The sequence below is a fragment of the Oncorhynchus mykiss genome, chromosome 22 (genome assembly GCF_013265735.2).
Source record: "Oncorhynchus mykiss isolate Arlee chromosome 22, USDA_OmykA_1.1, whole genome shotgun sequence".
NCBI classification, from domain to species: Eukaryota; Metazoa; Chordata; class Actinopteri; order Salmoniformes; family Salmonidae; genus Oncorhynchus; species Oncorhynchus mykiss.
In genome coordinates, this window is record NC_048586.1 from 15,436,869 (window position 1) to 15,448,710 (window position 11,842).

Below are 11,842 nucleotides of genomic sequence, written 5' to 3' on the forward strand. Positions count from 1 at the left end.
CTGTCAATGGTTGTGATTTCACCCTCTAAAATATACAGTCAATGGTTGTGATTTCACCCTCTAAAATATACTGTCAATGGTTGTGATTTCACCCTCTAAAATATACTGTCAATGGTACCTAATTTCTGCTCTCTGAAATGCACCGTTGAAGGTTTGAATGATGTCCTTCCTTTACAAACTAGAAATACACATTTGTTTTGACAATGGTAAAACTGATGACTGTACAACTTCTGGAGCAATGTCAATTACAAAATATAGAAGGAATATGAAACGCTGATCTCTTCAGTACAGAACTGGTCCTTCAATATACCGTACGAACTGCAGAATCTGGTTTGGAACTACAGCCAGGTCTGCTAGTCCCTCCTCGTTTCGGTCGTTTTTTTTCGTAACTATGACTGACTGAGAGCACCAGAAGTTGTCAGAGGGAGACGGCTAACCTCCTAACCACTATTTCAGTGCATATTCACACCAGTAGAGCGCAGCATTACTCTCAAATTGTACATGTGCCGAATACAACAGGTGTAAACCTTACTGTGAAAGTCTTACTTACAAGCCTTTAACCATCAATGTAGTTTTAAGAAAATAGAGATAAGAAGATATTGACTAAATAAACTTAAGTAAAAAATATATATAAAGTAGCACAATAAAATAACAAGGCCATATGTATATATATATATTTTTTTTTTTAACTAGGCAAGTCTGTTAAGATCAAATTCTTATTTACCGGCCCAACGCTCTAACCACTAGGCTACCTGCTGCCCCAATACAGGGTGTACCGGTACCGAGTCAATGTGCAAGGGTAAAGGTTAGTCGAGGTAATATCTACATGTAGGTAGGGGTAAAGATAAGAAACAACGAGTAGCAGCAGTGTAAAAACAAAGGGGGAGGGTGTCAATGTAAATAGTCCAGTGGCCATTTGATTAATTGTTCAACAGTCTTATGGCTTGGGGGTAGAAGCTGTTAAGGCGCCTTTTGGACCTAGACTTGGCACTCTGGTACTGCTTGCCGTGCGGTAGCAGAGAGAACAGTCTATGACTTGGGTCGCACACACGTTTTACTATCCTTGTGGTGACCTAAAATAATTGATTTCCATTCAAAATCCTATTTAGACTAACCCCTAACCCTTACCCTAACCTTAACCCCTCACCCCAACCCAAATTCTAACCTTAATTGTAACCCTGGTACCTAACCATGAAATAGCCTTTGTCCTCATGGAAACCTGGGAAATGTCTCCATGTGATTTTTCGCCCCTTGTTTTACTATCCCTGTGGAGACTTTTGGGGATTTCCATTACCCAGGAGGACAGTAATACACAAAGCATTTACCAGAGTCCATGAGGATGTTGGTAGGTTTCTAAGAAGTTGGATGGGGAGCGCAGCACTGGACTTTGACAGAGGTAGACTTCTGTATCCTCCTCTAACAGTAGACCCTGCTCCTGCACATTATGGCCTGAACTGCATTCCTGTAACTTAAGGTTTTTGGAGCTGCATATTTATTTAGGGCAATGCTCTCTCCCTACAATTTGATGTTTGCGCTGCACCTGATCCTATAGCTGTACAGAAAATCAGCGATCTGTTTGCTAGCTCAGTGTGTTTCAAACTTTTTGACCAGCAACCCCCAAAAAGGAGTAGTAACTGTCACGCAAATTACAATGGGCTCTTGGTAATTGATTAACATAAACACATTTAGCATCTCTGGGCCTCCACGCCAGGCCTCCACGCATACAATCCTCTAATGCACTCCTTTGGAACATCTACATTTTAAAAGTATAATAAAATAATTGAATATAAACCATCACAATAAATCCATTATTTATTTCAAGTAGGTCTTAAGAAACACTATGATATGAAGAAAATGTATTTCAGAAGAACAGAATGTTTAGTTTAGTTAAGTTGATTCATTTGATCATTTAAAAAAACATGCAGGCTAAGGTGGGCTAGGGTGTTCCAGGTTAGACTGGGTTTGGTTTACAGGAGTGTTTATTGTTCTGCGCCTAGATATTTAACTGATTACTTTCCCCATGTTAGGTGTTGCTAATGTGTGCTTATACAGGTTCAGGAGTAATGCTGGGAAAGGTACTTTCTTGTCTACTGGATCCTCAGAGTGGAATGAGTTGCCTCTGCCCATAAAAAAACTACGTCCTCTTTGGGCAGCTTTAAAAATAAAGCAAAAAACAGTTTGATGTCTGCTGTGCCCCATATGAATGTACCCTACGATGTAGCTGAAATGAGATAGATGTTCTTCTTCTTTGTTTTTATTAGCTCGCTGTCATACGGTGTTCAACCGTGTTCAATCTTGCCTAGCCTAGCCATCTTGTTTAAGAGGACCACCGTGGAAATAAGTCCCAGACTTTGTGTTATCCTCGATGATTTTAGAATATTCAGAGTCAGCCTTATCTTACTCAGGTTACTCATAGCCTAGGCTGTAGGCTAGTTCATTTAACAATATTTTCTTGTAATTCCCGTGCCATTATGTAAAATTATTTTATAGAACGAAGAATACAGTTGAACATCAAATCAAATCAAATTTATTTATATAGCCCTTCGTACATCAGCTGATATCTCAAAGTGCTGTACAGAAACCCAGCCTAAAACCCCAAACAGCAAGCAATGCAGGTGTAGAAGCACGGTGGCTAGGAAAAACTCCCTAGAAAGGCCAAAACCTAGGAAGAAACCTAGAGAGGAACCAGGCTATGTGGGGTGGCCAGTCCTCTTCTGGCTGTGCCGGGTGGAGATTATAACAAAACATGGTCAAGATGTTCAAATGTTCATAAATGACCAGCATGGTCGAATAATAATAAGGCAGAACAGTTGAAACTGGAGCAGCAGCACAGTCAGGTGGACTGGGGACAGCAAGGAGTCATCATGTCAGGTATTCCTGGGGCATGGTCCTAGGGCTCAGGTCCTCCGAGAGAGAGAAAGAAAGAGAGAATTAGAGAGAGCATATGTGGGATGGCCAGTCCTCTTCTGGCTGTGCCGGGTGGAGATTATAACAGAACATGGCCAAGATGTTCAAATGTTCATAAATGACCAGCATGGTCGAATAATAATAAGGCAGAACAGTTGAAACTGGAGCAGCAGCACAGCCAGGTGGACTGGGGACAGCAAGGAGTCATCATGTCAGGTATTCCTGGGGCATGGTCCTAGGGCTCAGGTCCTCCGAGAGAGAGAAAGAGAGAAGGAGAGAATTAGAGAACGCACACTTAGATTCACACAGGACACCGAATAGGACAGGAGAAGTACTCCAGATATAACAAACTGACCCTAGCCCCCCGACACATAAACTACTGCAGCATAAATACTGCTGAATACTGCTGAATACTGCTGAATACTGCTGAAACATAGCTGAATATATTAGGAAGGATATTTTTCCCAAGCGACTGCAGAGCGAGTGGAGCACATGGAGTGGCTATTCTGCTTATACAGTTATTTGGCAACTTTAGTTGTTAAACAAACTTTAATGTCTTAAAAATAAACAAATATAACCTATGGTGGCTGCATGATGCGACTATATTGATGATTTGAAAAGTAACAAAAAAGGCATTCGCTCTGTTTCTCTCATTCCCAATTGGACAAGCAGTTGATATCAAGGCACAAGGCGAGACCCAAATGCAGACACAGGAGGCAGATGGTTGGAGTCTTACAATGCTTATTAATCTAAAGGGGTAGGCAAGAGATTGATCGTGGACAGGCAAAAAGGTCAAAACCAGATCAGAGTCCAGGAGGTACAGAGTGGCAGACAGGCTCTTGGTCAAGGCAGGCAGAATGGTCAGGCAGGCGGGTACAAAGTCCAGACATAGGCAAGGGCCAAAACCGGGAGGACTAGAAAAGGAGAATCCAAAAAGCACGAGAATGGGAAAACCGCTGGTTGACTTGGAAACATCCAAGACGAACTGGCACAGAGAGACAGGAAACAGGGATAAATACACTGGGGAAAATAAGCGACACCTGGAGTGGTGGAGACAATCACAGGAACAGGTGAAACAGATCAGGGTGTGACACTTGATAATATTCCCAGTCCCACCCGTCCAGACTATTCGCAACTGAATCTTGTCTTTACATATAGCTTACTAATATATGAGTGAAATTTGTTTCGATTTAGAATGGGCCCCAACAAAAGACATGTAATTTGTAGCCTAAACTCAGCAAAAAAAGAAACGTCCCTTTTTCAGGACCCTGTCTTTCAAAGATAATTTGTAAAAATCCAAATAACTTCACAGATCTTCATTGTAAAGGGTTCAAACACTGTTTCCCATGCTTGTTCAATGAACCATAAACAATTAATGAACATGCACCTACGGAATGGTCGTTAAGACTTAGGACACTAAAAACGCCGTTCTACTGACTCTGAAAAACACCAAAAGAAAGATGCCCAGGGTCCCTGCTCATCTGTGTGAATGTGACTTAGGCATCATGCAAGGAGGCATGAGAACTGCAGATGTGGCCAGGGCAATAGATTGCCATGTCCATACTTTGAGATGCCTAAAACAGCACTACAGGGAGACAGGATGGACAGCTGATCGTCCTCGCAGTGGCAGACCACGTGTAACAACACCTGCACAGGATCGGTACATCCAAACATCATATTTGTGGGACAGGTACAAGATGGCACCAACAACTGCCCTAGTTACACCAGGAGCGCACAATCTCTCCATCAGTGCTCAGACTGTCCGCAATAGGCTGAGAGAGGCAGGTCCTCACCAGACATCACCGGAAACAACGTCGCCTATGGGCACAAACCCACCGTCGCTGGACCAGACAGGACTGGCAAAAAGTGCTCTTCACTGACGAGTCGCGGTTTTGTCTCACCAGGGTGATGGTCAGATTCACCTTTATCGTCGAAGGAATGAGCATTACATCGATGCTTGTACTCTGGAGCGGGATCGATTCGGAGGTGGAGGGTCCGTCATGGTCTGGGTCGGTGTGTCACAGCATCATCGGACTGAGCTTGCTGTCATTGCAAGCAATCTCAACGCTGTGCGTTACAGGGAGGACATCCTCCTCCCTCATGTGGTACCCTTCCTGCGGTGCCCTTCTTGCAGACCTTGGTGGAAGATTGGGGTAACATCTCACAGCAAGAACGGGCAAATCTGGTGCAGTCCATAAGGAGGAGATGCACTGCAGTACTTAATGCAGCTAGTGGCCACACCAGATACTGACTGTTACTTTTGATTTTGACACCCCTTTTGTTCAGGGACACATTATTCAATTTCTGTTAGTCACATGTCTGTGGAACTTGTTCAGTTTATGTCTCAGTTGTTGAATCTTGTTATGTTCATACAAATATTTACACATGTTAAGTTCGCTGAAAATAGTCGCAGTTGACAGTGAGAGGACGTTTATTTTTTTTATATACACTCGAATAGCAAAAGAAGGAAGTGCTTTGTGTGATTACGTTTTTAATATGCCAGGTAGCCTAGGCTACTCCCGTTGTAAAGTGGATTAATGTGCTTCATTTTAGGAGTTGAGAAGTAGCACTAGAAAGATGGGATCCTCCTCTTTTTAATAGTGGCCAGTCAACCCTGTTCCCAGGGTCCTAAACGCTCAGTTTAGAGTTATTTGGCAACATAATTGATGACACAAACCTTAGAATGTCTTAGAAATCAAAACATATGTGGGCTGCATGATGCAACTCTATTGATGCTTTGAAAATGCATGCGCTCTGTCTTGCCTCAGTAGACTGCACACGCTGTTCATTAGTCTTTCATTCACAAGTGATAATAGTCTCACCCATCAGACTATTCTAATCTTGTTTTGTCATAAACTAAATCATATCTGTGAAATTTGTTTTGATTTAGAATGGGCCATTATCAGCCAGGCATGCAACTGTCTGAACAGGGGCAGGGAAAAAAATAAACGTAATCTGAATGCACTCGAATAGCGAATGGAGGATGCTTTTCCCATGTTTTCTTTTTCATGCCAGCCAGGTAGGCCACTCAGTCACCGTAGCAGCCCTGGAGAGGAGAGTGGGCTCCCTCCATCTTCCCTGTGCACAGACTCAAAACGATGGCAGACTCTTTTTGTTGAGCAGGGAATCTGCCTCCCGCCCGAGAGGAGAGAGGGGAAAGAGTTGGACACCGTGTGAGCCATGCCCTGCTCCCCTCATCCGCTGGGGATAGACCCCTAGGTCGGTCGCCCCCTTTTTACCCCAGGGGAATCACAAGTGGGGGCCTGGAGCCACTGGTACCAGTATACTGCCTGGGGACGTCGGACTGGGACAGAAGTTTAAAGCCTCGCCTTCTGTTTCAACAGCTTGTTCGGCTCGATAGAGGCATTCAAGAAGTCAGCCTTCTCCTTGTTTGTCAGGCTGGACAGGTTCAGCCACTAGGCCCTCTCTCCTATCACCGCAAGGCTCCTGGCGCATTCACAGTTATGGATAGCGGCAGCTGGGTTGGCAGACAGCTGGGTTCCCAGACAGCTGGGTTGGACATGCCCAAATAAATTAAGGTTGACCATCTCATCCAGCAGCTCTCCCTGATATGCCATCAGTAGAGTGGTGTTGTTCAGTGCCCTAAATGAGCTTGTTGCGGACACATACACCTTCTGGAGGATGGAAGAAGAGAAACGTTCCATCATGTCAGGGAGAGAGATGTGCCGGTGAGGGAGGACGCATGGCATTCGGGGTATAGGTAGTTAGCTAGAGAAGGTTCCACCGCTTGGGGGGGGTTGAGCTTGGCTGCAGCCCGTTTGGACACATGGAGTTGCCCACACTCCAAGCTGGGAGAGGGGGGTAAGTGTTCTAGAAGGCCTCGAGGCCTGAGCTTCTTCATCATCCTTGTCGCAGAAGATGTGCAGAATACTGTCGTCCTCCTCCTCAACAATCACCATGTCTTCCTTCCTTGCTGCTAGTTCGCCGAACATCTGGTGGAAATCTGGAGGGAGACCGTCTATAACCTCGGCCCAGCTGGTCTCGGTTTGGAGTTGTTGGGTGGTCTCTTTGCCCGAAGGCTGGGAGGAAGAATAGCCTCATGGGAGGGGGGGGGGGGGGGGGGGGGCAACTTTGTGCAATGCATGCAAGACTCTGGGATAGCGAGAGCTGTCTGGGCATGCTCCAGTCCCAAGCAGGTGAAACAGATAGAATGAGTGTCTTCCCTGATAAAGAACCCACATAGGCATGGTGTAGGGGAGCAGGGGGCAAGCTGGGTTCACCCTGTGAAAGGGTACTAGTAGCCATAGCTCCAGCAAGTGGGAAGTACGGGCTATGCATCTGCTGGCTGAATCTTAGCTGTGTAGCTAGCTAATCTTGGCATTCGAAAGGCTAGCAGAAGAAAAAGTGCATGGCATTAGTCTTCGGTGAGCTAAATAGGTTAGCCTTGCCTTGCCACAATGGCTAACCAAATCTCAAAAGTCTCCTTCCTCTCTTCCACCGTGGTGGGGAAAAAGCATCACGAAGCAGGAAGCCATGTGGGCTAGTTTGATGAAGGATAGCCATGTGGTGCTAGCTTTGACTGGAGCCTGAGAAGCAAACTTTTCCTTTCAGTAAAAGTACCCAATTCTCTCGACAAGAAGCTGTAATCCCACACTCCACAGCGAGTCCTGGCGAACAATTAAACAGGAAAGCAGTGATGTCCGTTAGACTTTGTGTGATTGGAGCTTCTATGTGGTCACCGGTTCCCCATAGTGAGATACCGAAAAAAGCATTTGAAAGAGAACAGATAGCACATCTACTCTATAGAACCACACACACAAACAGGCCTCTTTTAAAGATAAAAAAGGTGGAGGGCTTACTTAAACGAAGGAAGGACTAGGTTGGACTGTATGATAGGCTAGATCAGGTTTATTGCTGCCACTATGACGCATCAATCAGAATGCAATGAGGAGACGGAGATAAGAATCCCAAAATTATATTTATTCACAGTTGAAGAACGAACACAAAAAGGCACATGGGGAGGGTTGGAGCTTGGTTAAAGGGGAAATCTGCTGTTCAAACAATAACCACTGTTTCGGTAAACTGCTCTCAAATTCATAGACAGATCTATGGATGCAAGGACTGACCATCCGTGATATTTTCTAAATTATAGTTTGAACCATGTTTTGAGGCTATGCAGTGTTTGTAAAACAAGCTTATATTTTGGGTTCTGATGGGAACAGTTGAACTAAGCTCATGAGGCATTTCTTCTTCAATAATCAGTGCCTTCAGAAAGTATTCACACCCCTTTAATGTTTTACACATTTTGTTGTGTTACAACTTGGAATTTAAAATGGATAAAATGTAGATGTGTGTCACTGATCTACACACAATGCCCCACAATGTCAAAGTGGAATTATGTTTTTAGAATTTTGTACAAATTAATAAAAAATTAAAAGCTGAAATGTCTGGAGTCAATAAGTATTCAACCCCTTTGTTATGGCAAGCCTAAATAACTTCATGAGTAAAAATGTCCTTTAACCTTTAACAAGTCAGATAAGTTGCATGGACTAATTCTGTGTGCAATAATGGTGTTTAACATGATTTTTGAATGACTACCCCATCTCTGTACCCCATACATACAATTATCTGCAAGGTCCTTCAGTTGAGCAGTGAATTTCAAGCACAGATTCAACGACAAAGACTAGAGACGTTTTCCAATGACTCGCAAAAGAATGGCACCTAATTGTTAGATGGGTAAAAAACAGACATTGAATATCCCCTTGATCATGGTGAAGTTATTAATTACACTTTTGATGGTGCATCAATATACCCAGTCACTACAAAGATACAAGCGTCCTTCCTAACTCAGTTGACGGAGCGGAAGGAAACCGCTCAGGGATTTCACCATGATACCAATGGTGATTTTAAATGGAGATGGTGATGGATCAACAACAATGTAGTTACTCCACAATAATAACCTAAATTACAGAATGAAAAGAAGGAAGCCTGAACAGAATAAAAATATTCCAATACATGCATCCTGTTTGCAATAAGGCACTAAAGTCATACTGCAAAACATGTGGCAAAGAAATGTACGTTTTGACCTCAATACAAAGCATTATGTTTGGGGCAAATCTAATATAGCCCATCACTGAGTATCACTTTTCATATTTTCAAGCATGGTGGTTCTACATCATGTTATGAGTATGCTTGTCATCAGCAAGGACCAGGGAGTTTTTTAGGATAAAAAGAAAAGGAATAGAGCTAAGCACAGGCAAAGTCCTAGAGGAAAACCTGGTTCAGTCTGCTTTCCAACAGACACAGGGAGACAAATTCACCTTTCAGCAGGAAAACAACCTAAAACACAAGGCCAAATACACTGAGTGTACAAAACATTAGGAACACCTTCCTAATATTGAGTTGCACCCTCTTTTGCCCCCAGAACAGCCTAAATTCGTCACTGCATGGACGCTAAAAGGTGTAGAAAGTGTTCTACAGGGATGCTGGCCCATGTTGACTCCAAAGCTTCCCACTGTTTTGTGAAGTTGGCTATCTATCTATCCTTTTTCAATCAATAAAAACAAAACAAAATCATCAAAACCAGTACACATGTAAAAAATGTGATTAATTTAAAAGTTAGCTTTTTCATCAACAGCAACGTGCGATTTCCCAAAACACTTTGGAAGAAAAATACATAGGTCAAGTTGCATACTGTCACTTATAGGCCTGGCGTATGTGACCCTAAAACAGACTAATACATATCATTAAACAAACAAGAAAAATAATTACAGCACCTATTTAATTTAGTTTGCTTTAATATACAATTACTGAATTCAGACGTATACTACAAAAAAATAATGTATTCTAGAAGACTATCCCTATATTATAAAACGATATTGTGGGACAGCATAATGGCAGCACAATGTTCTTATGGCTAAGAGGTATGAGAATTGTATTGTGTGATGTTTTTCTCAGGTAAACCTGAAATGACAAACGCTGGGCTTGAACCTATCCCCTTTGTTCAGTACAGCTTACGGTTGAGTAACATTGAGGTATTGAATGGATTAGTTAATCCAACATCAATATAATAAGAGTAAGGTATAGGATCACTTTTCAAATGTAATAAAACAGTTACCATAGCAACGTTATATTTTCTTCACAAATTCAGACTTCCGTAAATAAAGTCCACAGATAACCATACATCTGAAAAGAAAGGCAACTTCATGTAATCTAGAAGTGGCATGTCCTTCCCTTATTCTCTACACCTCAAGAGAGAGAGACACAGAGAGCTGCAAAAATAACGCTATTTCCAATGATAAATGCCTGTTGTAAATATACCATTTTTAAATATCAGTAGTACACTATTATTAAACATCCTCTGCATTTTGCTTAGTTGGTTCCATGGCAGATTGTTCTGATGAGTTGATTGATCATCTGCCTGTTTTAACCAGCTGTGGAAAGTACAGAGAGAGCACATCAAAAAGATTATCAGAAAACAGAGCACCGAAGCTTAAGAGCACTACGAGCTGTGGCACATACCTGTTCTAGATAGAACACAGGTCTTCTTACACGCCTCCTCTGTCTCAAAGCGGTTGGCATTTCCTTCACAGCTTCCATACCAGAACTGTGCACAGGAATTGGCCTGTTTGTCGTAATACCACTGGATGTTATACTCTCGACAGGTGCCTTGGTCCAAACTCAGGTTACAGCGGGGATTGAGCGAGACGGACTCTGACAAAACAACATCGAAGGAGAGGTATGACATACAGTGCATTCGGAAAGTATTCAGACCCCTTGACTTTTCCCACATTTTTTACATTACATCCTCATTGTAAAATTGATCAAATTGTCTTTTTCACTCATCAATCTACACACAATACCCCATAATGACAAAGAAAAAACAGGTTTTTAGAAATGTTAGCAAAGTTATTAAAAATAAAAAGCTAAAATATCACATTTACATATGTATTCAGACCATTTACTCAGTTACTTTTTTGAAGCACCTTTGGCAGCAATTACAGCCTCAAGTCTTCTTGGGTATGACGCTACAAGCTTGGCTCACCTGTATTTGGGGAGTTTCGCCAATTCTTCTCTGCAGATCCTCTCAAGCTCTGTCAGGTTGGATGGGGAGTGTCGCTGCACAGCTATTTTCAGGTCTTTTCAGAGATGTTCGATCAGGTTCAAGTCTGGGCTCTGGCTAGGCCACTCAAGGAGATTTGTCCTGAAGCCACTCTCTGGCTGTGTGCTTAGGGTCATTGTCCTATTGGAATGTGAACTGCTCTGGAGCAGGTTTTCATCAAGGATCTCTCTGGACTTTGCTCTGTTCATCTTTCCTCCATCCTGACTAGTCTCCCAGTCCCTGCCATTGAAAAACATCCCACAGCATGATGCTACCACCACCATGCTTCACCATAGGGATGGGGCAAGGTTTTCTCCAGACGTGACCCTTCTCATGGTTTGAGAGTCTTTAGGTGCCTTTTGGCAAAATCCAAGAGGGCTGTCATGTACCTTTTACTGAGGAGTGGCTTTCTTCTGGCCATGCTACCATAAAGGCCTGATTGGTGGAGTGCTGCAGAGATTGTTGTCCTTCTTGAAGATTCACCCATCCCTACAGGGGAATTCTGGAGCTCCTTCAGAGTGACCATCGGGTTCTTGGTTACCTCCCTGACCAAGGCCCTTCTCGCCCGATTACTCAATTTGGCTGAGCGGCCAGCTCTAGGAAGAGTCTTGGTGGTTCCAAACTTCTTCCATTTGAGAATGATGGAGGCCACTGTCTTCTTGGGATCCATTTTTTGGTACCCTTCCCCAGATCTGTGCCTCGAAACAATCCTGTCTCGGAGCTCTATGGACAATTCCTTCGACCTCATGGCTTGGTTTTTGCTCTGACATGCACTGTCAACTGTGGGACTTTATATAGACAGGTGTGTGCCTTTCCAAATCATGTCCAATCAATTGAATTTACCACAGGTGGACTCCAATCAAGTTGTAGAAA

General features: G+C 43.2%; 1 protein-coding gene across 2 annotated transcripts in view; it reads right to left on the reverse strand.

Moving 5' to 3' along the window:
* Window positions 1-9,183: 9,183 nt before the first annotated feature.
* Window positions 9,184-11,842, reverse strand: part of col28a2a (collagen, type XXVIII, alpha 2a) — a 34,463-nt gene continuing 31,804 nt past the window's right edge. For both annotated transcript variants that reach the window (XM_036958838.1, XM_036958837.1), the window contains exons 34-35: window positions 10,390-10,581; window positions 9,184-10,301 (exon numbers count right to left, since the gene is read on the reverse strand). In XM_036958838.1, the coding sequence (XP_036814733.1) occupies window positions 10,294-10,301; window positions 10,390-10,581 (200 nt within the window). In that variant the 3' untranslated portion in view covers window positions 9,184-10,293. The remainder of the gene's footprint in view (window positions 10,302-10,389; window positions 10,582-11,842) is intronic.